The 25,323-nt window shown below is 37.1% G+C and overlaps 1 protein-coding gene across 1 annotated transcript in view; it reads left to right on the top strand.

Annotated features, from left to right (window-relative positions):
* The window catches only part of FBXL17 (F-box and leucine-rich repeat protein 17), a gene marked incomplete at its 5' end in the record, with an annotated part of 274,656 nt that extends 256,574 nt beyond the window's left edge, over positions 1 to 18,082 (top strand). The window contains 2 exons of the mRNA XM_010563602.1: positions 3,715 to 3,857; positions 17,945 to 18,082. Coding sequence (XP_010561904.1) covers positions 3,715 to 3,857; positions 17,945 to 18,082 — 281 coding nt within the window. The remainder of the gene's footprint in view (positions 1 to 3,714; positions 3,858 to 17,944) is intronic.
* Between the last annotated feature and the right edge of the window lie 7,241 nt (positions 18,083 to 25,323).

The raw sequence follows: 25,323 nt of genomic DNA, 5'->3' as shown, positions 1-25,323 counted from the left end.
CATTTTCATCTGTTCTTGTGGCCTTTCTTTACCTCCCACTGCTGAGTGCCAAAAGAAACTGAATAGTGTATCTTTTCTCTGACCAGGAGTGTTCTTGTGAGAGTGTAGTTGCACACATTGAAATTTTCTGAAAATTTGGTCATTGGTGTTTTAAAATGGCATACCCTCTATGCATTTGATAGATGAACTGTTGCAATATATGACTACAGTATAATGTTGGACACTCTTGTCAAAACATTTGGTTTTCCAGAAAGATGTCTGCTAATCTGGGGACAAAGTACAAAATAAATATGTGATTTTCTACTAGCATATGACAGAATATTGTAAGTCTTCAGCCATCCATAATACAATAATTGATTTCTAATGTAATTTGTAATTAAACCAGAAAAATGTTGTCAATTGTTCTTCTTATTAGAGAATACCTAGCTATTTAATACTGCCAAACAGAAAATCAAATATGTGCATATGACATCTGGGGGCTTTGTAGGAATGGTTAGGGTTGAGTGGTGAAGAATGCTGCAAGGGAAGGGCCAGCCAAACAAAAACGATATCCATTCAACAGTCCCTAATCTAAAGTATACCCCAGCCATGGTTAGCTTAAGACATACTTGATGCACAGATTAGACACACAGATTGATTAAAGCATGAAATTTCATTCAATTATTTGCATAGAAATGAATGTGGAACACAGGTGAAGACAACAGATTAACAGTTGTCTAAAAATCAGTCTGGAACTTCTGAACTGCAAAATGTGTTCACTTAGAAAGACCTGCTCCCCAAATGTCACAGTTGGAAATTTTTTTTGTTTCCATTCCATATTTTATGTAGCATATTGATATGTAATATCCTGAGGGTTTTTTATTCCCTTTTGTATTATTCTTGTAAGTATTGTTACTTGTACCAAAAAACATGGTGGTTGTCTCATGGTATCATTAAAGTTGTGTTCTGGCTTTCTGATAATCAACAGAATATAGTAATGACAATGTAGTCCAAAAATTATACTCAAACACTTTGATTTATGGAAGCTTACTTATGCTTTCCAAATCCCAGGGATGATCTTTTTCATTCTTTTAATACTTCAAAGAAGTAACACTGATAACAATTGGCTGGTTAAAGTAGAAATGTTCAGAAGACAAGCAGTGAAGGCTGGTTTTGCAAAGAGGCAAAATTCTGTTATTTGATAATTATATTGTAATTATTTCAGTAATTATTAAGTCCTTTTTTCCATTATGTAACAGGTAAAAATATTTTGTTCTTATATAAAAAATCCATAAAACTTAACTGAGATTTAATTATGGTCCTAATGCTTTACCCCCAAAAATGCCAAAATACAGAGAGTAATGTATCAAACAATGAATTAACACATTTTAAATTATGTTTTGTTATACAATGGTTTTGTTAATAAGCTGTTACAAAATGATGTGTATGAATAAGACAGAATCTTTTATTCTTCCTGTTTGTTTCATATGTGCACGTGAAGATGCCTGCATGAAATTTCATGCTTTAAGCCATCTTTTTGCCACATTCAGGCCATCTTATTGGACTAATGATGCTCAGATTATATTTTGGTCTTGGGCATTCTGCACACAGTATAACACCCTTTTTTGGTCTTTCAACAGCATCATCTGCTACTTTCTCTCTAATCTAAGTCTTGTGAGGGAACTCCCAGAAATTATATCTCTAATTTCCTTTAAAGCCTTTAGTAGGAGAATTCTTCACCAGTGTGATCTGATGATCTTTTATGTCACTCCCATAAAAGTATTCTCTGTTGATATGCTTCTTGTTATCAGTTTTACATGAAGCATTGAAAATGACAGAATAGGATTGTAACTTTACAAAAAATAGCAAAAATATTCACATACAAACAGTATTTGAAATTTCATTTAACTGACAGTATTCTAATGTAATGGCAGGATTTAAGTATTCCTGCACTACTACAAGTCTGTAACATTTTGTGTGGAGTTAGAATAATCTATAATTGCTATAGGTTTTGTTATTGCAAAACATATGCAGAAATTTCTGACTCTATAATTTTTATTAAAGTGGTATTTTAAAGGGACTCTGCTAAAAAAAGTACAAAGTTTATGTTCTGCTATACATGTATTTACTTATTTGCAAAACTAGGACTTGTTTTCTAGGGATGTACTGAGAAGAGAACAGGGAGTTGGTATTGTCCTACAAAAATCAATGAAACCATAATGAAACTACATAGATGATTGTATCTTAAGTTCATTATGTCTGTTACAAAATTCAGTTATCAGTGCCCTTTTTGGTGAACTCCTGCAATAAAAAAATTATGTACTGCACTTTCCACAGCTTCTGAGAATGTATTTGGCCTCTTTTGGCTGATTTTGTTTGCAAATCAAGTTTACCCAACTATTTATAAATTATCAAATTATCCTTGCTGCTGTCTACCATCAGTGCAGGTATTTGAAGAACCACTGCAAGGTCAGGTGAGTTCTTTCTTGCTGCTTCTAGATCTCAGTTACACTCTGATTAGCTAGGATTGACATCTGGCATATCAAGAGCTACCAGCTCTTCATAATTCCTTTTTTTTTTTTCAGACAGTAGGTTCTGTAGCATGAACAGAGCTGGCCCACAGCTGCTGAAGAATCATCCTTTTAAAGATACTTGCATTATTTGGACTAAGTCACTCATTCATCTTCCTTTTCAGCAACTGCATTATAACGAGTTAAAAACTGTAAACAGCCGACCCTTGGCTACATGCAGATGGCTGACTACACCAGAAACCTTGGACTTTTTTCTTAAGCTGAGATTTAGTTGCTGAAGGATGTTGCTCATTTCTGTTAATAAATCCGAACTTGACTTAACAGTTTCCAAGCCTGCATTTCCTGAAAAATATTCTAGCCCATGGTGACCAGGGTGCTAGTGATTTGTATCCTTTCTGTCATTCCAGACTAACCATGTCATGACAAAGTCTTCCAGGCTGTTCAGATGTCTCAAGGTTTCTCCTACCTACCATTTTTCAGTCTTTTCAGAACTTCCAGATCCTCTTTGCTTTCCTTTTATAAAGATTCAAGTTTTTGTTTTAATTCCTACTGGCCTTTTTAATTATTTTTTTTTAATTGGAAAAGTGTTCATGAGGAAAATATGAAAGTGAGACATATCGTTACTACACTATCAATATGAACAATGGGAAACATATGCAATTTTAGAATAAAGTTTTAAAATGTATGATGTAAGATACCTGCAGGATTTTCTAAACCCATTTATTTTATTGACATAGCAAATGTCCTGTTATTCTCTGTGTTGTCTTTGCAATATTATTTTGCTGGAAAAAAAAGTGTTAATAGTATAAAATCAGTTATTTTCTCTGAGGAGTGAGGTAGAATTGCTTTTATTCTATAGTTATTTCAATTTGAATTAATTGATCCTTGATCCTTCCAAAAAAAGTAATTAAAAGAATTTGTATAGAATACCTCTGCTAACTAATCTTATTTATCTTGATTGATAGATAGAAGAATATAGAGGAAAATCTGTTTATTTATGTGTTTGTATGTGTTTGCACATGTGTGTATTCCTAATTTGAAGAAACAGCTATTTCATAGTTGAAAATGCTGAAATACAAGATCTTTTATAAGGTACATGACAACTGCTTCTCAAAATTTAATTTCAACATCATTTAATGTGTACATAGAACTAAGCTTACCATCTCCATGAGCTATATATTTCATACCTTAAATATCTTTACAGCTCTGATAGCCATTGGACGATACAGCATGACAGTAGAGACAGTGGATGTTGGATGGTGCAAAGAAATCACAGACCATGGAGCCACCCAAATTGCACAAAGCAGCAAGTCTCTCAGATATTTAGGGCTGATGAGATGCGATAAGGTAAGGAGCATTTGCTTGAACTGGTGCTTGCTTCTGAGTGTGTGTGAGAGTGAGTGTGTATGTATGTGTGAGGGAGGGAGTGTTGGGAAGATTTATGTTTTTCTGTACAAACAGGTTTGGTATTCACTACTGTGGTAACTCTTTTAGTGTACTGTCTTCATATATTTAGCTAAAAAAGTATCTAGAGAACTAAAAATAACATTATAAATTTTTGCAGACACAGATTTTCAAAATACACCCACAGCCTGAGGTGCTCACAAAAGTTTTATATAAAATCTGCCCTCTGAGGGTTTTGAATATTTTTCGCTAAAAGTGATTGGTATGTCACGTCATTACTATGACAGACTACATTGTTTTTTAAAAAGAAAGGAAAAAAGAAACAAAAGAATAATAAAAATACTTCCGTGTTACTTTGAGAGTGATTTTCTATACATCTGTATTCTTGCTTATATATAATGGTTTTGAAAACACAAGGACAAGGATTTGGATGAAACCATAATGCTAATAAAAAAGAAAAAAAGTACTGGATTTCTTATTATTTAGCTTTCCTACCTGGAATATGTTAAGAATGTAAGTTTTAGCACTTTATCATTAGAAGAAAAGAGGACAAGGCAGTCCAGCTCCACTTCACCCTGTATATAGACTTCAGGAATCATGTCTGTGTTGAGAGAAGAGGGAACAAGAGGCCTGGGAACACAGCAGAAATAACTCAAAGTCATTGGAGGTTCAGAGTCTCTGATCTCAAATCTTCAAATATACCTGCAAGATTGTTTCTTTTCCAGCCATCATGAACGAAACGTCCAGCTGGTGATGCCCATCATAAGCATGTCTGTCAGGCTTATGAATTTTTGATTGGACACAGCCTGTGGAAACACAGGTTTTTAGTCTAAGAAACTTCATGCTCAAAACCATTGCCTTGCATCCCTTGCAGTGCTTTATAGAAGACAGTTACAAACCCTAGTATTTCAACTGGCAAGGAATTATAATTTCCAGGTCAGTTGTAAAGTTAGGAATAGCATTTTGCAAACCCAGCCTTAGACAGTTTACAGTTTGAGGGGAGGTTAAGCACTTTGGAAGAATTGCTCTGTCTATTAAAGCTGACTCCACTTAATCTCCTAAACATTAGTATTTTGTAAGAGCCAATAGACAAAAAGAGCGCATGAGTCTCTGTGATGGGCTGTGCTAAGATTAGGTACTTAAAGAATGTTCAAAGGGTTACTTGACCTTGGGAATTAGATCTGACCCTGAATCATCTGATCAATTTTACACATATATTTATTTTGTGGATTTAGCTAATGTTGAACAACCACCAAGGATCTAATAAGTGCAATAATTCTATCCTGTCTTCAGCTGCTATAGAAAGTCCATGATCTTGATGCTGAAAACAAGTTTTACGACCTTATCAGTTAAACTGTAGGTACTACAGTCTGTATTCCTCTAATTGCTGGTTAATGCTTTCCTAGTTCTTTACAAAGGATTATACACCATCTTTTGTGTTATGAATGTCAACTGCTAAAAGGAAAAAAGAAGTATTTTTTGAGAAAGCTTCAGGGAAGATAGAAAAGCAATGTTGACTGTGTGCCTGCAAGTGTGTGTGTGTATGTGTGTGTGTGTGCGTGCACGTGTGCATGTGTGCATGTATACAAGTATTCAAAGTATGGCAGCTAAAAGTTGTTAAGAAATTATTAAATGCTGTTACAGCAAACACTACAGTAGCAGGACTATCACTGAGAATTATTTTCTTGTTTGCAAAGCCTTGATGGGAAAAATAGCTCCACAGACAGAATGAAGTAAGTACCCTTGACTTAAGAGGTTTTGGCAGCTAGAAGATGCCAGCTCCCTTTTTCCACTGCAAATGAACAGAGAAATTACTGAACAAAATCATGTCTTCAACTGTCTCTCCCCAATATCATGCAGAACTAATTTTTTCCAGTGGCTGCTCTATTAAATTAAAAATGTCAGTGTCCAGCACATCATTAAAGAGAATTCTTGGGTGGTGCAGAGGGGTTTGTTTACATGCCGCATTGACTGAAATTCTTGTCTTTGGACTCTTGTCAGCTTGCAGTGAAGAGAGGGTTAGAAGATTTGCTTCTTCTAACCTGCTTTCCTTTTCTAAGGTACTGACTGTTATGCTAGTACCAGGTAGCATTTATGCATGTCTAGGAATTCCCAGGCATTGGAGGGGAAGTACTTAAACAGTTACATAAGGAACATATGTAAGTAGACTTCAAATGGTTACCACTAAAATACTCTTTATGACCCAGGCTCTTTGGAATTTCTTTGATATGCAGTTGACATAAATTAGAGGCGTCAAGGGTCCTCCCAAGAAAGATCAGAGAGGCTGCAAGCCTGGGTAAAGGCAGGCTCTGTTTTATGCCATTGATTATCTGAGTGCCTCCAGGCAATGTGCTTCAGTAGATGCAGAGCATTATTGATCCACACCATGACAATAATCAAATTATTCATTTTTCATCAAACTGCTGTTGCCATGACCTTTCTTTTTATCATGTTTCCTACCATCTAACATGCACACCACAGGAGCAATATGGTCTTTGCCTTAAAACAAATGTCATTATGTTGAGAAGTCTCATAAAAAATGCTGACTTTACCATGAGATCATCATAATAAGGGCATATATTTAAGCTGGAAGTTTTCTAGTAAGCATTTTAACACTAATTTTTCAACATTTAAGTGTTGCCAAATAGCAATGTAATCGCTATTCACGAATCACATACAGAAAAAAGTCAAAGATTACTAAATGCTGAAAGTCTTTCAGAACTATCCATAGTAGAATTTTGGTTTAGAAAACATGTTTATGCTTAGATACACAAAATCTAAATATTCTTTTCAATGTAAAAATATTAGGGACAAGGTTACTGAGCAAATATCTCTTCTTTTTTTTCTAATTTTCCTCAGCATCTCCATGACTTTAGGCAAATTCAGCTTTCCCTGCGCTACACAGCAGTGCTGTCTGAGGCCTGGAGGGAGCTCTGAACAAACTGGTACTACTGGAAAGGTGCAGGGCAGTGTGGACACATGGGCATAAATTCCAATAGCAGCTTAACTGCCAAAGTACAGCACCTCATCCAGGACAGTTAGCACTCAGCAAGGCTCATGAGATACCATCTGATAGATGTGGTATTATAACTTAACTGCTTCCATCTCCATGAGTAGCTCAGGAAATGCTAGCTTGATCTCTACAGGGTCCTGCATTGCACAGCATAGGTACAGCGAGACACATACCATTAGTTTTCTGTGTCAGATAGGCTTCTGAGAGACTGTGACCCAGTCCTCCGAAAGTATTTAGGTGTTCAGAAAGTAGACCCCAAATGTTTTTAAGTGCCTATATTTTGAACAATTAAATTCTCCAGTTGCCTGCATACAAACATCAACATTTACTTGGAAGTAGCTAGGACCCTTCTCCCTTCTGATCTTTCTCATGGTACAGGGTATCAACTTGTGTGCAAATACGTATTTGTGTGCATACGTATGCGTGGGTCTGTACAGGCACCTGAGAGCACTTGGGACTGCACAAGTCACGTATTTCAGTAAATGTTGCCATTCTGAGTCTCCATTTCTTTTGAAAGCAGTATGAGATAAAATCGGTAGTTATTTAAGGCCCAAGCAGGACATTTTAGGGGGTTGTAATTGGAAAAGGTATAAAAGATAGAGTATTTCTGTTTTGCATTCTGGTGTTACCACCTACATTCGTGCTGTGCCCCACTCCCAGGGGCAGTGAGCCAGGTTTCATTCCCTCGTATCGCCTCTTCCCGATGCTCTGACAGCACAGGAAAACCACAAACTCCCAGTTTCTCTGCATAGAGGAGTGCTGTGCTGTTGTGGGCTGCAGCCCAAGGTTGTGTTTTGGGACTTGATGTGGGTGTGTGGGAGCCTGTAGCTGATTTGTGTACTGCCAGGATACACTGAAGGTCTGATCTGTCACCTCAGTAAATACTAAGGCAGAGAGTTGTCTCCAGAACCAGGGGGTATTTCACCTCAGTTCAGTCCCTTTACAGCAGAAAGGGGACATGAAGATCCATTCTCCAAACCAAATTCTAATTGTAGCTCTGTATTTTTTTTATCACAGCTTAGGAAAGTATATTTTTTAAAGTATAATTCGTCCTTTCCTATAAATACTTTGAGAGAGATGTGGGCAGTTATGGGGTACTTTCTTTTCTCCCACAAACACTGACATCAGGATTCCTAAGAGCTGTACTTGCATCCTAAGGGCATAAAAAGATGCCTACATCAGATTCACAGATTCAAATCCACATTTCAATCTTCTTTTTCTGAACACAATTCTGTACATTCCTACCCTAAACTGATCTAGGTCATACTTACTGATTGTCGTTACTTAATTATTTCTAAATATTTTGTATTTCATATTTCCAAAATAAATCAGAGAAAGAGGGTGATGCTTTTTAAACTCTATGCTATTTATTGCTAGAACTCATTTTAAAGATGTCTTTGTAGCCTTTCTTTATTGTGCTTTCACAACAACCCAAACAACTTTAAATAATCGCAGTTTGAAATACTCACCCTTGTGGAAAATGGCTGCATATCACCTAGGAAATAGTGGCTAAAAATTTGATCTGTTTTTCTGGCTGATAGCTTGGCTGGTTGAACAATGTGTCAGAATAATCTTCCAGAGGAGTTTGCAACTTTTGTCACACAGATTTTCATATTTCACAACCCTTTTCCTATAGCTGTGGTGCTATTTGCAATGGTTATCAGCAGTGCTACCACGTAAATGCAGGAGACATTTTTTGGGAAAATGTGCAGAAAAATGACACTGAAAAACAGAGGCTACAAAATTCCACATTCACAGCTATGTGTGAATGAAATTAAGTGAGTCTGACAAAGTTGGCTGTGAGTGGATACACAACTTCAGTTAATAAATCATCATGGCCTTTATTCCTTGCCTTTTTTTTTTTTTTTTTTTTTTTTTTTGAGAAATTCAGGTTGCTTTTCATGAAAATACTTCTGAAAGCTTGTAACTTATTCCAGATGACTTTCTCGGGTGAATTGTAGCATGTAGTTCCTGTTACAGTTTTAGTGAGGTGTTAGAGCACAAAAATTGATGGTCAGTACAACTGACAAAAAGACAAACTCTTTTATATTACCAGAGAGAGGAAGGAAGATAGATGACCCCTAAAAATAAAAATGGTCCACTAAGAAATCATTTACATCTTAAGTAAGAATAAGATTTTTAGAAAATCAGTAGATTTTTAAAATAATTTATCACTTTATCCTTCTATAAAATCTGTTTTAGAAATGTTTGTAAATATATATCCTGTGCAAACTGCAAATCATTAGTCTAACTGGGATGCAGCTCCTGTTGTATATGAGGAAATGCCATCTTGTGAAAAAATTTACCAACTCAGGGCAAAAAGAGTTTTCCACATTTTATATATATGCATATGCATAAGCATGACTGGGAACATTTTTACCTTTCATCCACAAACTTTTAATTTACATAGATAGCCTGTAACTCAAGTAGATGAAAAAGGATAAGCTCTTAGGTTCTAGAGATACATCTTCAAATTTCAAATACATTTTTGAGCTGAACTGTTCTTAATCAACAGTAGAACAGCAAGAGTACAGAGCCATGTCTTGTTTTAATGTAATTGTCTCAGCAATTTGCCTTCCACCTTCAGAAAATGCTAACTATCATTAGCCTGATCAAAAAACCTGACAAATTGCTACCATTTCTTCTTTTATATTTTAAGGGGTTCATTTAGAAATTTGAAATTATGGTTTTGTGATATTGAAGAGGACTGAAAATATCCAATCCTTCCATTTAAGAAAAAGTCTATGGCACTTACTTTCTCTTAAATCACTATAATTTGTTCAAGTTAAGTTGCCGCATATTAAAAAGGATGCACTGTATTTTTTAAAGTTTTATATATATAACGTAGGAGCTGTGATTGATACGTCTCTCTATGAATAATGAAGAATTTAGATTCATAAAATCTGTGAATCCCATTAGAAAGAAACTACAGTTATCATTGCTAAGCCACAACAAAAGAAAAATAGCGTTTATTTCACTTTGGTTTTCAATACAATTTTAAAAGACTGAACAATACTTCTTTTTTCCCTAGCTAACTAGGATAACAGATCCATTACGTGTGTGAACGAAAGCATCTGCTAAAATATAAAAAAAGGATTCTTTATACAAATCAAACTTCTTGTACTACTAGTTTAACTGTTTCTTTACCAAAAGATTTTTATCTTCCAGGTTGATAGTTCAGCAACAAATCCTTGGCAGTAGGCTGAAGATGGAATCTTACTGAGTTAATGAATCTGTCCTTGTTTTTAAAAAGCAACCACCTGACCATGTTATACTGTAATAGAAAGATGGACCCTCAGGTACTGATCAATGTTTCAAAATCAGGATAAGGCAAACTATTATGGAAAAATGCAATGTGAAGTAGTCAGCATTTTTATGATCAAAAAAAAGATAAATTTTTTAGAAGCATTGTACCTTGGAACTTCCAGTCATTTTCGCAAGCTGGCAACTTTTGTTTTCTCTGTTAGTTCTACATGCCATCATTTTGACAAGTATTACAATAATGTGCTCAAATTATTGTTAATGTAGAAGAATAGGAGGGAAAATATTCAAATACTCAAAATATAAATTCAACAGGCAGAAAGTAATCTGAAAGATTATTTATCACTATATAAGTAAACACTGTCATTTCACTGCATATGGGTCTTCATTAACGCCAATTTTTATAAGTCAAAACAAAGCAACACATAGTTTTATCATAAATTTGAAATGCTTATGATACTGGTAATATTTTTACCTTCAGATCTTGTATTGGTGGAGTCTAGAAACTAATCTGATTGAAATGAACAGAATTAGCAAACCAACCAACCAATCAAACTAAAAGGCTCCTTCAGAATGGTCTTCTGATTTAATAGGAAAGTAAACCCTCACAATAAGCAAAGAGAATTGAGAATGAAAACTTTTATGACTTATACAATTTTAATGTTCAATATTGCGTCGGCAGTAATGATTAGAACAGCAAGCCCTGAAATGATGGCTCTGCTAGAAAACTATGTAAACTCACAGAAACCTGAAATGGATTATTTTGTTAGTTTGCAGCAATGCAGTGACTGCAGCAATTGTGCAAGGACTGGCAGTTTGAGGCAATAGAATTCACCTGTGTAAACAACCACAACAATGAATTTCATCCCTCTAGGACTCTACTTTTCGGTTGAGATTTAAGCAAAGAACTGTGAAGGGGCTATACTCCACAAGCAACCTTGCTACATTTTCTGAAATCCTTCCAGAAGTGCTACCATTGAATATTAGAAGGTTTGTGTATTCTGTTTATTTCACTTCACATGGCAGAAAAGATTACAGATATTTCAGTTTACGTGCTCCTTGCCCTTTCCAAATGTTAGTGGGAAATTAATTGTGAGGATTTAACACAATTAAGTTGTCAAATGTCATGCTGATAATAATAGTACGTCAGACTATATTCATCAATTTCATTATTTATGAGTCCACAATACAGAGTTTGTATGTGTGTGCATGTATGCTTTTTTTTTTTTTTTTTTGTAAATAACAGCATCTGTTAAGTCAAAACGCATTCTTACATTCTTTGCTGAAATTGTAAGGGACTTTATTTGGACTATAGGATATTGTGCTAATACTGGCAGTGCTGTTATTTTATTAAAGTCCTAAACAAAGGTTCTGCCCCTGGGCATGAGGGCAGTCACTGAAACTCTGTGGAATATGTCTGCCTTAGCTGATCAAGTGCACTTCACACAAAACGTTTCCAGAAATCTTTAATTTTGTTATGGCTACAGGCAACAGTTATAATTGGGCCACCTGAGAATATAATTCATTCAAGTATTAGCAGAAAAAAAAACAAACAAAGTGCACTTTTTATAAGACACTGACTGGATGAAGCGAACTACAGCTTAGAGAAGAGAAAGTATGTATGAAAATGTGTTTCTTAATAACTCCAAGTGTGTATATTTTGGATTTTATTGTTAAAACATTAGAGAAAGTGGAACATAAAATGTGTGCTAAATCCATCATTATGCATACACACAATGACTATAGAGTCATTTCTTTGTCCACTACATACAAATTTGGCTTTCACGTAATACTGCTGTCTGTATACTGAGACAGAAATGCACACAAATTTCAGTACCCCTAATGCCACAGTACCACTGCATAAGCAAAAATGTCAATAACAAGATATGAAAGCCCTTTCAGAACAAATCAATTTGCATTTCTTTTGCATAAAGTTGGTTTTGTTGTACAGGTGTAATGATAATACTTGTGCCCTGTTAACCTTTCTTATCAGACATCATTTGTATGGTAGCCCTTAAAATCTTTGGTGTGAATGTTACTTTTCACCTGCTAACATTTCCCTAAAATTCTTCACAAGTACTAGGTTTCTAAAATTCAGCTAGCAGTTCCATATATTATTAATGCTTTTCTATGCAGATATTGCAGACCAACTGTGTTATAACTTAGTCTGTTATTTTTTATTAATGACTGGCCTATAAAGTTGTGTAACTGAAGATACCTACCTGTATTGTCCTCAGAAGGAAAGTGCCCATGATGTCAGCACTCTCCAAAATCAACTAGCCACGTGCCTGTTCCAAGGGCTAGCTTAGATACCATGCAAAAGTTATTTCAGCAGGCCACCCCGTGTGATGTTATGAACCACTGAGGAGCATCGGCAAGTTTTGCTAAGAAGTTCTAATACTGCACCTTCGTACTAATTCAGTTTTTCAAGTGTGGGGTTTTTGCATGTGAGCCTAGGTTTGGGGGGGCTTGGGTTTTTTTGATTATATGGCTGCTTATTGATTTCAGTTACAAACTTGGAATGAAGATAACTTTTTCTTTTCAATTATCAAGTGAATTGGATGCTACCTTGAAGCTTTTCCTTACATAGGAAAACTTCTAGATTAACAGTGAATGCTTCTTCACTGTGTAGAGCAGCATAAAACTTGCAGTTCAGGTGATGACTCTACTCTCCCTTTTCAGTATTGCTCTAAATGACACAACACAGACATTCTTGGGACATTTTAGTAGCTTTAGAATCAGAACTGCATTCTAAGACTGCCCTTGATACACCTATAGCAGGAGTTTTTGAGATCAGTAGGCAGTCTTACAGCTCTTCTTAGAAAGAGTGAAGGAGTTCTCTCCGTTTAAAACCAAAGCTTTTTAAAGCCCCTTATGTGCCACTTGGTATTCAAATCTAAGAGAAGATCTCCTGGACATGATATCAACTAAAGGCAAGTTAACTAAAAGTAGGAAGGTTCTGTTTAGGAAAAGTCCTTAAACCTCTGTTTCTGTTCCTTATTTGTGAATAAAACTATCAGTCTTATTAAAAAGAAACGTCTAGTTTGCCTGATGGTTTCAATTGTTATCCCTAATTTATCTCAACAGGATTAGGAAAACTTGACTCCCTTGAATTTAGTAAGATCTCTCCTAGGAACATAATGGAAGCAAAAGGTAAAGAAAAACAGATCCTAGCCCTTTGGAATCTGTTGATATCTTCAGAAATTCCTGAATTTTAGAATCTAGAAGTTACTCATGGTGGTCTGTGGCAGATACAACGGGTGTACTAAATCAGTAAATACTGGCAACCAGACCAGATGACTAAGCCTAGCATACCAGATCAAAAATCTGAGTGAATATTTTTCGGAGAGTAGCTTAAAAATTGAAAACTGTAGTTTCAGTTTATCCTGAACCTGAAGAATCAGCTCATAAATGCCAGTTAGTTTATTCTGGGAAAAATATTTACAGACCGGACAGGTTTTTCAAGCTTTCTATTGTAGGTAGATCATTTTACCTAAAGGAGAGAAAGAGTTTTGAACACTGATTTGCCATTTTTCTCAACATTTCACCCATATTATGTGTATACCTACCAAAGTGAGATTAAAGTCCTCCAAAGAAGCACTCCTAAAACCGTTTTGTGAATGTTCTTCCACTTCACATGAACTACATGGGTATTCGTGTTCTTCTTTCCCAGGTGAATTCCTAACTGTCACATGAGGAAGTATGCTTTTTCTCTAGTGCAGATAATATTTGAATATCTCTGCACAACCACACTATCATCAGAAAAAGAAATTAAGGCGGTTCCACCTCAGATAACATTTGTCACAAAGTCAAGTATATTCAACTGGGAAGTAGGCTACTCAAAATTGTGACCTTTAAATAACTGCTCTAATTGAGTTAAAAGATGATATCACTTGGTCCTGCCAGTTTCTGTAACCCATCTTCTCCTTTGTTTTTTGAATCTATTCTTTGGCCTGGAATAAGAAAAAATGAGCTTCAAACCAATATTTGTTGTTGTTTTATTTTTTCTGTTTGATGACCAGGATTCACACAAACCTATTACTTTGACTCTTAATGATAAGGACTCCATTCTTTCATTATGTGTTAAAACATAATTGAAGGGCTATTCAAATTCAAATAAAAGATTATGTATTAGATAATATAACTAGTTTATCTTCAGACAGTAGTCTTCCTTTTGACAACATAAAAGATGAAGATTAATGAAAGTTCTGTGGAAGAAAAAATACAACTTTTAAAGCATATTAAGATGTGAAGATTTTTAGTTTTCATTCATTGAACAAGACTGTTAAAGCTCAGAAGGGAAAATTGCTCCGTTTATGTAATTAATGTATTTTGGGAATAGCATTCAGTACTTTCGTTTTATTACCAGCCAGACTGCATCTTAACAAACAGACAGAAGCTTGTGTTCTAATGGTTAGGTATAAGGCTTCTTTTTATCTTAATCCTACCATAGGGGAACTGATGACAAGGATACTAATGGAGCTGACTTAGATATTCCTTATCTCATTCATTAACAAAGAACAAAATTTTGATTTCACAATTTTCCTATGATTTAGGTAGCGCAGTTTTAGTCCAATACTACAGAAAGTTTAAAATACTAAAAATTTTACACTGTTTTAGTGATTGGCCTGACTTTTCTCATGGTAAAAGAAAAGCTTTCAAAGTCTTCTGAAAGGGGATCATTTGTGGCTTAACTATCCACATTTGTTTCTCATGCTGGGATCCATGTAGGTTGTCCCACTGCCAAGTAGGATCCTTTTTCTCCCTCTTCTGTTGTGTAATCTTACATTGAATTTATTTTGTCTATCATGATTCTTAACTATTTGCTGTTACTTTCTTAGGATTAAAAATATTTACACTTAGTTAAAAGTTACATGTATTTGACCATTTATCATGAAGCTTGGTAGGATAGTTTTTTCCTCTGTCATGAGAGTAAACTCAATTTTTTAAACTCAGAGTAATTTCTTTCTGTAACTGTTAAGATTCCAAATGTGTACATAGGATTTGTTGTTGTTGTTACTTTTCTGTTTAATACCACTCAAGTTACTGTCTAGGATCAAATTAATAATTTAAAATGCTCATTTAACACTCCAGCAAAAGTGCAGAAAACCTTCTACTATTTAGATTTTGTTCATAAAATAGCTGATATTGTGAGTGTCACTTCTGCAATGACTTTACCTGCCTTCTGCATGTTCATGTTTATTTTGTAACTGTATATGGCACTCAATACCAAAAGTTTCCTTATCCTGTTTAGTAAAGTAGTAATAGCAGTTGGTAACAATTTTATTAAATATTGTTTTATCCAGTAATAATTGTATCAGAAGAAACGTAGGACACATGGCTAGTGCTAGAAGGTTTACCATAGATTTCTTCATAGGTTTTAAGACTAAAAGATACCATTGTAACATCATCTCTCTTCATGAGTATCATGGGCCATGCTATTTCACTTAAGTTAGACTTGTAGTAAATACATTAGCTTTTATCTAGCTAGACTGTAGCTTCTGTAAATGTGTTCAGTCCTAAGTCAGACACCAGGGCATGGAGGTCATGTCCATGAGAACATGGAGATCATCACCTATCTTCCTGTGTTTGAACATGATCTTTGTAACAAATTTGCCTTATTATTTGTTCCCTGTAACAGAAAATCTGCTTATGATATTGTCTCTAAAGCTATTCTAACAAATAAAGCCCAATGGGTATGTGTCAAATCATTATAATCTCTAGTAATATTTGCAGATAGATAAACAATATCTCTTCTTTAAGTTTCCCATTATGAAAGAGCAGAATGAGCAGCTGTCTGTGGTAAGCATTTTCGTTGTGTCTGAGTTAACCATTAAGAGAAGTTTGTGGTAGTATGATAGATTTTGCCATGGCTGTGTGCACTACAAGTGTAAAGAAAAGAGGCTTTTGACTATTTCTGAATAGCAAAAAGTAGCAAATACTGCTACTTTAGGGGATTCTTCCCTTCCAAGCAGTATTTCTATGAAGTGTTGCAGACAGTTTGAAAGTATGTATTCAGCTATAAATATCAAATATTTTGGAGGACTTGTGCTATCTCTGATTTCATTTTGATATATTAAAAGTCACTTCTTGCTTTTCAGCATTGGAAGATGTTACTGTAACGTAGTAATTTGCCAAAAGAGTACAGTTTGTGCTATGAAGGGAAGTTAAACCAGTTTTCTGTCCAAGTCAGTCTCAGCTAGATGAAACTTCCAATAAAGATTGAGTGTTTCTATTATCAAAGTAGAAGAACTGGATATTAAACCTTTCATTTATCCTTGTCATTGGGTGCAGTCACTGTTCAGAAGGATGCGCTCCTTGTTATCTTTTAAGGACAAAAATATTATTAGATACTGTGGTCACTGTGCTTCAAAATATTATTCCCAAGATGTATCTTTGTAATGGTGTTAAACATTTTAGTCTGTTTTTTCACTTTTGGCCTTGAATGTGGAACACTGTGGGGGAAAAGGCAAACGATGATATCAGTTGTACATCTTACTAATCTAGGTGGTTCAGTATTTAAATGTAGTGTCAATGCATTTTAAAATACCCAAGTGTTCAGCAAAGATTTCAAAGAGACCTACGTAGAAGTTATGGTTCTTAGGTTAATCTTTTATTTATCTAAAGGCTGAAGAAAGCTGTCTACTTCTGTGATATGAACTGCAATCATCTTAAAAGTAATTGACAAATTAATCCCCTCACAGCGCTGCCATTGTAAAGGTGTTAGGTTTAGCTAGGCTTCTCTGATTGCTTTGTCTAATCAGGAATAAAGGTGCTACCTTTGATGTCTAAGATTTAGGAGGGACATCCCAGACCCGACAAGCTTGTATGTTTTCATTATTGATCCTACCATTTCTGCCCGCAACACCCTTTGTGCAGTGTTAGCCTCACACCAAAAGGCTAAAATAAAAATTTCTGCCAGTGATGTATGTGAAGACATGCAGGACTTTTAACCTTTGGAAAAGTTGACTTATATTAATAATTGGTAGATTGGTAAATTGATCTACCTGCAATACAGAATAATTTTCATTCTTTTTCCTGTGTTTAGTCATGTTATTTCTTATTTTTCATTGCAACCACATTGATAGCTACCATACAGTGGAAGTTCATTTCAGTAAGGTTAATTGTGGAGTTACTGCTTAGTATGTATAAAAGTATCATAACTGTGCCATAAATTAATTAATAAATGTAATCAAGTTTCATTTTCCAAAGCCAAGAAAATCCTGCATTTCAAACGTATGTCTGCTTGAGCAAGTTTGAATACATCTGCTTCTATTTCAAGATAAAAATCTGTTACTCTGGGCAGCACGTTGTTAAACAGGATGGCGTTTCTTTGAATAATTAGGTTTGGGGCACTATGAGTGGCCAACATAGTCAAGCATGGAATGAAAGCAGTTTAATAGATTGTTAAACGTTGTTGCAGTTCTCTAAACAAAGCTGTTTTCAAATGGAGACTATTTGTCTTTCCTGTTTGCTTTCAATCTAAAATAATCAAACAGTATTTACCAGAATGTTATTAAAACTTCTCCCTTTACAATAAAATCAAGGTGTATTTTGGGGTTTTTTATTCTCTAACAGAACATTACGTTCTGTATATTTGTTTTGTGTTAAATGCACCCAGACCTATAGTATCAGTGAAGAGCCCAATCCTGCAAGTTCTCCCAGGAGTCCAAAGTTCGATCATTCATTTAGCTTGCATAATGTTGCCCTTTTTATTCACTTTTTGCACATCACAGATTCTTTTCTTTGATTGCAGGTGAATGAAGCCACAGTAGAGCAGCTAGTGCAGCAGTATCCGCATATAACCTTCAGTACTGTGCTGCAGGATTGCAAGAGGACATTGGAACGGGCTTATCAAATGGGCTGGACTCCCAGTATGTCTACTGCCTCTTAACCTCCTATACAACATGAGAGTTCCACTCTGTGGCATTCAGTAGTTTTAATGGGGATTACACAGGGTTCACAACTCTCATATGATGCAATATAATTGTGAGTTTCCAGAGGTTACAGTAAAATGGCAAATGCTGTACGCTGACTTTAATGTAATGTACAACTAAGTACTAATATTGAAGCAAAACTTTAGAAATGCATTGTGGTTTTGTTAGCATAAAAGATATAAAAGCCTTTGGCAGATTTCTTGAAGTGGATTCCTACTAGTTCTCTGGATAGTTTGAGTTATAGAAGATGTTAAACTTGTTTTCCACTGTTTAGTTTACTTTGCTTTGGTCATGGGTGTTTCCATTGATTTGTAAATGGTAACTCAGTGCTAGCACCGGTGCAGTTGATCAACAGAGGCCTGTGTTGAAACTGGGAATTAAATTTGATGCTTATTATTTACTAAAGTTATCCCAGGAGTTTTAAGATGCACAGTAATAAGAAAATCTACAAAGAACTGTGATCTTCTTACACACATTTTGATAATTATACAAATCATCAAACAGAAATCTTAGTAAACAATGATGATGAGAGAATGGGTATTTAATGGACAATCTTATTTTCTATCACTCAACAGAATTGTTATCTTCTTTCATTTTGTTTTGTTTAAAATAAAGAAGTGCTGCGGAGACTTTCAAATCTTTCCACCTTGCCATTTTTATAAGTGAGTTAACAGTGCTTAATCTAACACTGATAACCAGTTCCTACTTCGTAAAGTCAAACAATAATTGAATACATCAACTATCAGAAATAAGTTAACAGACAATGTTTAAATATCTGCTTGAAAAAATTACTTTATTTTTCAAATGAACTTGTCTCCTTTGACTATGTGTCATGGTTTCAGCCCAGCCGGTGACAAAGCACCACGCAGCCGCTCCCTCACTCCTCCCCCACCAGCCACAGTGGGATGAGGAGAAATATAAAGGCAGGCTTGTGGGTCGAGACAAGGGCAGGGAGGGATCACTGACCACTTATGGTCATGAGCATGAGACAGGCTCAACTTGGGGAAGAAACAAAATCAATTTAATTTACTACCAATCAAATCAAAACAAGGATATTAGGAAGTAAAGCCAAACCCTAGAACACCTTCCCCCCACCCGTCCCTCCTTCCCAGCTCAACCCCACTCCCGATTCTCTCTCCCTCCTCCCCCCAGCAGTGCAGGGGAACAGGGGATGGGGGCTGGGGTCAGCTCACCACACCTTGTCTCTGCCGCTCCTTCCTCCTCAGGGGGAGGAGGACTCCTCACTCGTTCCCTGCTCTGGCATGGGGTCCCTCCCACAGGAGTCAGTCTTCCACGAACTTCTCCAATGTGAGTCCTTCCCACAGGCTGCCATTCTTCATGAACTGCTCCAGTGTGGGTCCTTTCCACGCTCTGCAGTCCTTCAGTCACAGACTGCTCCAGTGCAGGCTTTCCCATGGAGTCACGGCCATCTTCAGGGTTATCCCCCTGCTCCAGCGTGGGCTCCTTCCCCAGGCTGCAGGTGGGCATCTGCTCCCCCACTCCCCTCCATGGGCTGAGGGGAACAGCCTGCCGTCTCACCACGGGCTGCAGGGGCATCCCATCCTCCATCGCACCTCCTCCCCTCCTTCTTCTCTGACCTTGGTGTCTGCAGAGGGGTTTCTCTCACATCCCACTCCCCTCCCCCACTGCAGCTTTGCCCTCTAAAATCTGTTCTCCCAGAGGCACTACCACTGTCACTAGTGGGCTCAGCCTTGGCCTGCGGCAGGTCCAACTTGGAGCTGGGGAAGCTTCTGGCAGCTTCTCAGAGGAGCCACCCCTGCGGCCCCCTCCCCCGCTACCAAAAAAACACGCCACACAAACCCATAACACTATGCTGTTATGTTGTTGAGTAGGGAAATTCAGATGAATGGGTAAGCCAGTAACAGGATTCCTCTCGTTTCCTGTGTGGTTGTTACTTTACAACAGATCTTACAATGCAAAGTGCTTACCTCAAGAAGGCCATCTAAACACAAGTCCCATTGTGGGTATCATTTTGTAGGATCAGATGCTTCATAATACAGTGTCTGCAAGAAAATACCCAGAGTAAATACATAAAAAGATTAATTTTCTGTGTGTCACATTGCATTCTAAGCAGTATAATTTTACCAGGGGATAGTGAAGATATAGGCATTTCAGCTTCAATTTGAAGTTGCGTTAACCTTTAGAGTATTACCATTTGGTTAAGAATGTTTTCAGGTGTGTAACACTGGGTATTTGTTCTTCAAAGGTTACAGCATTTTAATCCAAAGTATGAAATGCTTAAGCTTCAGCTGAAGAGTTGCCATTATTGTCAAAATTTTTTGCAAATCCAGAAGGTCTCATGCAGCATAACCTAGAAGCTTGTTTAGTATGGCTGTATAACTCTCTGTAAGACTGTTTGTTGATGTCCATAGCATAATTTTTTACAAAAGAAACATCAGCTCACAGTAATTCCAGTGAGAGTGTTGAATGTTTTCTTATTAGACTTTTAAAAATGGGGATGAACTAATTTCTCTGGAAAAAATATATGCGAAGTTTTTGCTTTAAATAAGTGGTAAATACATGTGAATGTGCATAATGCTAGGCTTTTTATTTACTCAAAAATGACAACAATATTTTCAGAATAAAGCCGATGCATTATATTGTAGATATAGTACAGAATCTTAGTCATTTTCCATTTAATGTCTTTTTATGAGTACATTAAAACTATTCACACAGTTTGTAAGTTTCTATTTTTTCGTGACACCTTTGATCTTGTAATGGGTTTTAATAAAAGAGAGAGTAAAGATGTAGTGTCTTCTGTTTATCTGTGCTGCTAACTGTACTTAGACTATGCTAACATAAAGACTGAGATCTCCACCCTTGAATATGCAGAACTCATCTGGACATGGTCTGAGAAACTAATCCAAGCTGGCCCCATCCCCATTGTGAGTGACAGAGTTTGACTAGATTAATTTCCATGGATCTTGTCATTTACCTAATTTGGAAGTTTATGTGGTATAAGAATTCTAGACAGAAAAATGTTCTTCTAACTGCAGTGTTGTCACAGATAGCTCTTTAATTTCTTTATAATAAATCAATATTTCCTAAGTAGTTTTATAGGAATAAATAACAATGTTGCACACTCTTTAATTTTTGAAATGTCATTTAGGGGAAAAGGAAAAACTATTGCCTTTTGTAAAAAGAAAAATTACTCATGTTTTCAATTACTCCAAACTTGCAGTGGATTAAGAAACTCACAGGCAGCTTACATGCTGGATTTCCAGGGTTCCAACAGGCCTACTTTACTGACAAAATGTCTTTGTTCCTTCAAGGTCTTTCTGTAAACTTGCCATTAAGGTAGGTAGCCTGTGATTCAGCATTCATGTTATCAGAGATGTTTCTAGGCTGGAGGAGCTGGGCTTGTTAAACCTGCAGAAGAGGAGGCTAAGGCAAACTCTTAAGTGCTTTCTTAACTAAGCAATGGGTGGTTGTAGAAAAAAGACAGATAACCTTTATTTTCAGTCATTCGTTCATCTAAATCCAGGTATAATTCTGTTTTAATACCACTCAAATAGTTCACTTGGTGGTTGCTCTACCCATCTCTCTCCACTTAAAGTAGATGTGGAGAGGAGTGTTCTCACACAATTTGTCCCACCAGGGGAAATGGCTACAATGGGGTTTCACATGCAGATTCAAATTCACTCTGCCCAGGCTCCCAGATTAGTGGGAAGTTTAGTGAATTGCCAAATCCAAGCTTGCATACCCCCATTCTCCACAAGTGCTCTTGTGTGGTACTAGGCAGCTTCTAGTCATCTTTGAGCGGGTACAAAGTGAATTTCTCTGAAAAATATCATAGTTAAGGATAAACTGATCCCAGTATGGCCGAAGGTGGCTACTGGGAGTGACCTTCAGCATTCTCAAAACCATTATCCAAAGGCCTTCTGTACTACTCCTACAGCAACTGACTCTGCTTAACCTTCAAAACTCAGCCTTGCCCCCAGAACCTCATTGGGTTGACTCACAGAAAATATTTCTTCCCCCTGTATGTCCTGCAAAAGAGTTTGAGCCATCCTTGAAAGTTTCCTAGAACTATTAACTTACCAATCTATCTAGCTGGGTTTTCAAAAACAGTATTTGGTAAAACAAGTTGTAACCCTTTTTGAATGAGAAGATAGCCCTAGTAAGAACAACTAACCAACAGTTAATTCTCTCAGCTGGCTTCCACATGAGCTTACTGATGTCCACCCAGATTCTCAAGAAATAAATATAGCCTTGCTGATGCTTAATAGACTGTGGTGTTGACAGGAAAAAAATCAAGAAAGGCAGCAGGTCAACATACACAATGGTTATAGGAAAACATTACAGAGGCACAAAACAAGCTTTTTAGGAGGCTGATAGTGCCTTCTTCAGGTGATGTGATCTTGAACAAGAAAAGGAGAAGGACTTTTACATCTTATAAATAATTAGGATAGGGTAGGATAGGATAGGATAGGATAGGATAGGATAGGATAGGATAGACTATTTCAGTTGAAAGGGACCTACAACAGTCATCTAGTCCAACTGCCTGACTATTTCAGGGCTGACCAAAAGATAAAGCATGTTAAGGGCATTGTCTGAATGCCTCTTGAACACTGACAGGGGCATTGACCATCTCTCTAGAAAGCCTGTTCCAGTGTTTGACCACCCTCTTGATGAAGAAATGCTTCCTAATAAAAGAATGCATTGTAAAAGCGTATGTAAAAAGACTATGATGATGTCTGATCTTGTAAATATTAAGATTTATATTTTAAATTAGGTGAGGTTTTATGCTGCTCATTTATGAAACTCCATATTAACAAGAGAGTGACTTTAAAGCAGATCCATTTAAAGGGTCCATTAAAATAAAATTGTTTAAAGCGATATTACTTTTTTCATCCTGCAGTTGTTTTTTTCCCAGCCTTCTCCATGAGTGACTTGCTGTATTGGCAGTATAGGTGACTGAGATTTTATTTGAAGTTCTGGTAAATTTGGAAGCAGAGCTACTGTGGTGGGTTGACCCTGGCTGGATGCCAGGGGAACACCAAAACCACTCTATCCCTCCCCTCCTCAGCTGGACAGAGGAGAGAAAATATAACAAAAGACTCGTGGGTGGAGATAAAGACAGGGAGAGATCACTCACCAATTACCATCACAGGCAAAACAGACTCGACTTGGGGAAATTAGTTTCATTTATTACCAGTCAAATCAGAGTAGGATAATGAGAAATAAAACCAAATCTTAAAACACCTTCCCCCACCCCCTCCCTCCTTCCCAGCTCAACTCCACTCCGGTTCTCCCTCCTCCCCCTGGCGGCGCAAGGGAACAGGGGATGGGGGTTGGGGTCAGCTCGCCAAACATTGTCTCTGTCGCTCCTTCCTCCTCAGGGGGAGGACTCCTCACTCTTCCCCTGCTCCAGCATGGGGTCCCTCCCATGGGAGACAGTCCTGCTCGAACTTCTCCAACGCGAGTCCCTCCCATGGGCTGCAGTCCTTCACAAACTGCTCCAAAGTGGGTCCTTGCTGCAGACTGCAGTCCTTCAGGCACCAACTGCTCCAGCGCAGGCTTCCCACAGAGTTGTGGCCTTCTTCAGGCACAGCCACCTGCTCCGGCGTGGGGTCCTCCTCAGGCTGCAGGTGGGCATCTGCTCCCCTGCTTCCCTCCATGGGCTGGGGGGGGACAGCTTGCCATCTCACCACGGGCTGCGGGGGCATCCCCTCCTCCGTCGCACCTCCTCCCGTCCTTCTTCACTGACCTTGGTGTCTGCACAGGGGTTTCTCTCACATTCCAATCTCCTCCCCTGCTGCAGGTTTTTTCCCCCTCTTAAATCTGTTATCCCAGAGGCAATACCACCGTCGCTGATGGACTTGGCCTTGGCCAGAGGCAGGTCCAACTTGGAGCCGGGGAAGCTTCTAGCAGCTTCTCAGAGGAGACACCTCTGCAGCCTCTCCCCCACTACCAAAACCCCGCCACACAAACCCGAAACAGTTGTTTGGGTTCAGGTTTTCTTCTGAAACCTGTAGAAAAGATACTTATTGACTGTAGACTTTTCTTCTCCCTTCCCTCTTTTCACCCTGCCTTTTTTTACTTACAATTTCTTTCTTTTCTCCTGTGGTTTTCATGGACAGAAATGCAGAATAAGCATATTATGGCCATCTCTAAATAAAAATGTTGAGTTGATGAATTCATGTGGCAGTTCCCATATATGATAATGTTATATAAGATTCTAATAAATGTAGACATTTACAAACATGTACTTCTTTTTTTCTTCAATGTCCCTGGTTACCGAAGTCTGCTGACCCTTAAAACTACAATTGAGTCATCTGATGAGGAAAAATAGCATTAGCTGTTGGATTACCATATACCTGTTGGTAACACAATTTCTTTGTACAAAAGTATATCTGAAATTATCTTGAATCAGTACTGTACTTGATCTTGAGACTACAGAATATGATACAAGTTGTTTAAAATAGGGGCTTTCTGGGTTTTAATATTTTTTTTTAAAGGGGTGGAAGCTTCAAGTACTATTTTCCTCCTTTCTTCAGTTTGTGTAGACATTGATCACATCTATTTTTCATTGAGAAATATGTGGTAACACTCCAGTTAATTGGTTTTCAGATTGGAGGAGAAGAATTGGAAAGAGCTCGTGTTGCCCAGATCTTGTATCAGGCTTGCAAGCTAAAAATCCTGAGGCCTACTTTCAGGTTAGGAACAGAACTTACTTTTATTAGTTGAATTGTGTGGTGTTTTCCTAGTTTTGCTTGATACATTATAAACAGCTCCACTTGTTAAGTTGACTGGAGTTCTACTGAGGAAAAGAAATAGACATTTAACTGCAAAAGTCTATCAAAAATAAGCTAAGGACTTACTGGTAAATACTTGTTTAAGCTCCCAAATCCCTGTAATCTCTTATGCTTCAGCTGTTCTTGAGCTACTATATCATCTTTTCTCTGCTTCTAGTCAGTCTCACCCTGGAAGTAGCATTGAGCTGACAAGTGGGTGTATGCAGAGCAAAACATTGAGCTTTACAGACAGCCGCTTATTGATCAGAAAACTGCACACAATTTCTTCCCTTTTTTTTTCTTTTGAGAAAGAGACAGAAATGCAGAAATATTTAATGCTGGACATCTAGTCCAAAGCATAGGAAAATACTCTAATTCCATGTCATAAAATAAAGATTAAAAAATAAGGTTGGCTCGGGGGGGGGGGGGGGGGTATGAAA

Source organism: Haliaeetus leucocephalus, unplaced genomic scaffold, assembly GCF_000737465.1.
Source record: "Haliaeetus leucocephalus isolate CR32 unplaced genomic scaffold, Haliaeetus_leucocephalus-4.0 Scaffold171, whole genome shotgun sequence".
NCBI classification, from domain to species: domain Eukaryota; kingdom Metazoa; phylum Chordata; class Aves; order Accipitriformes; family Accipitridae; genus Haliaeetus; species Haliaeetus leucocephalus.
The sequence above is the reverse complement of the archived record's forward strand: the minus strand, read 5'-3'. Positions and strand labels throughout refer to the sequence as shown.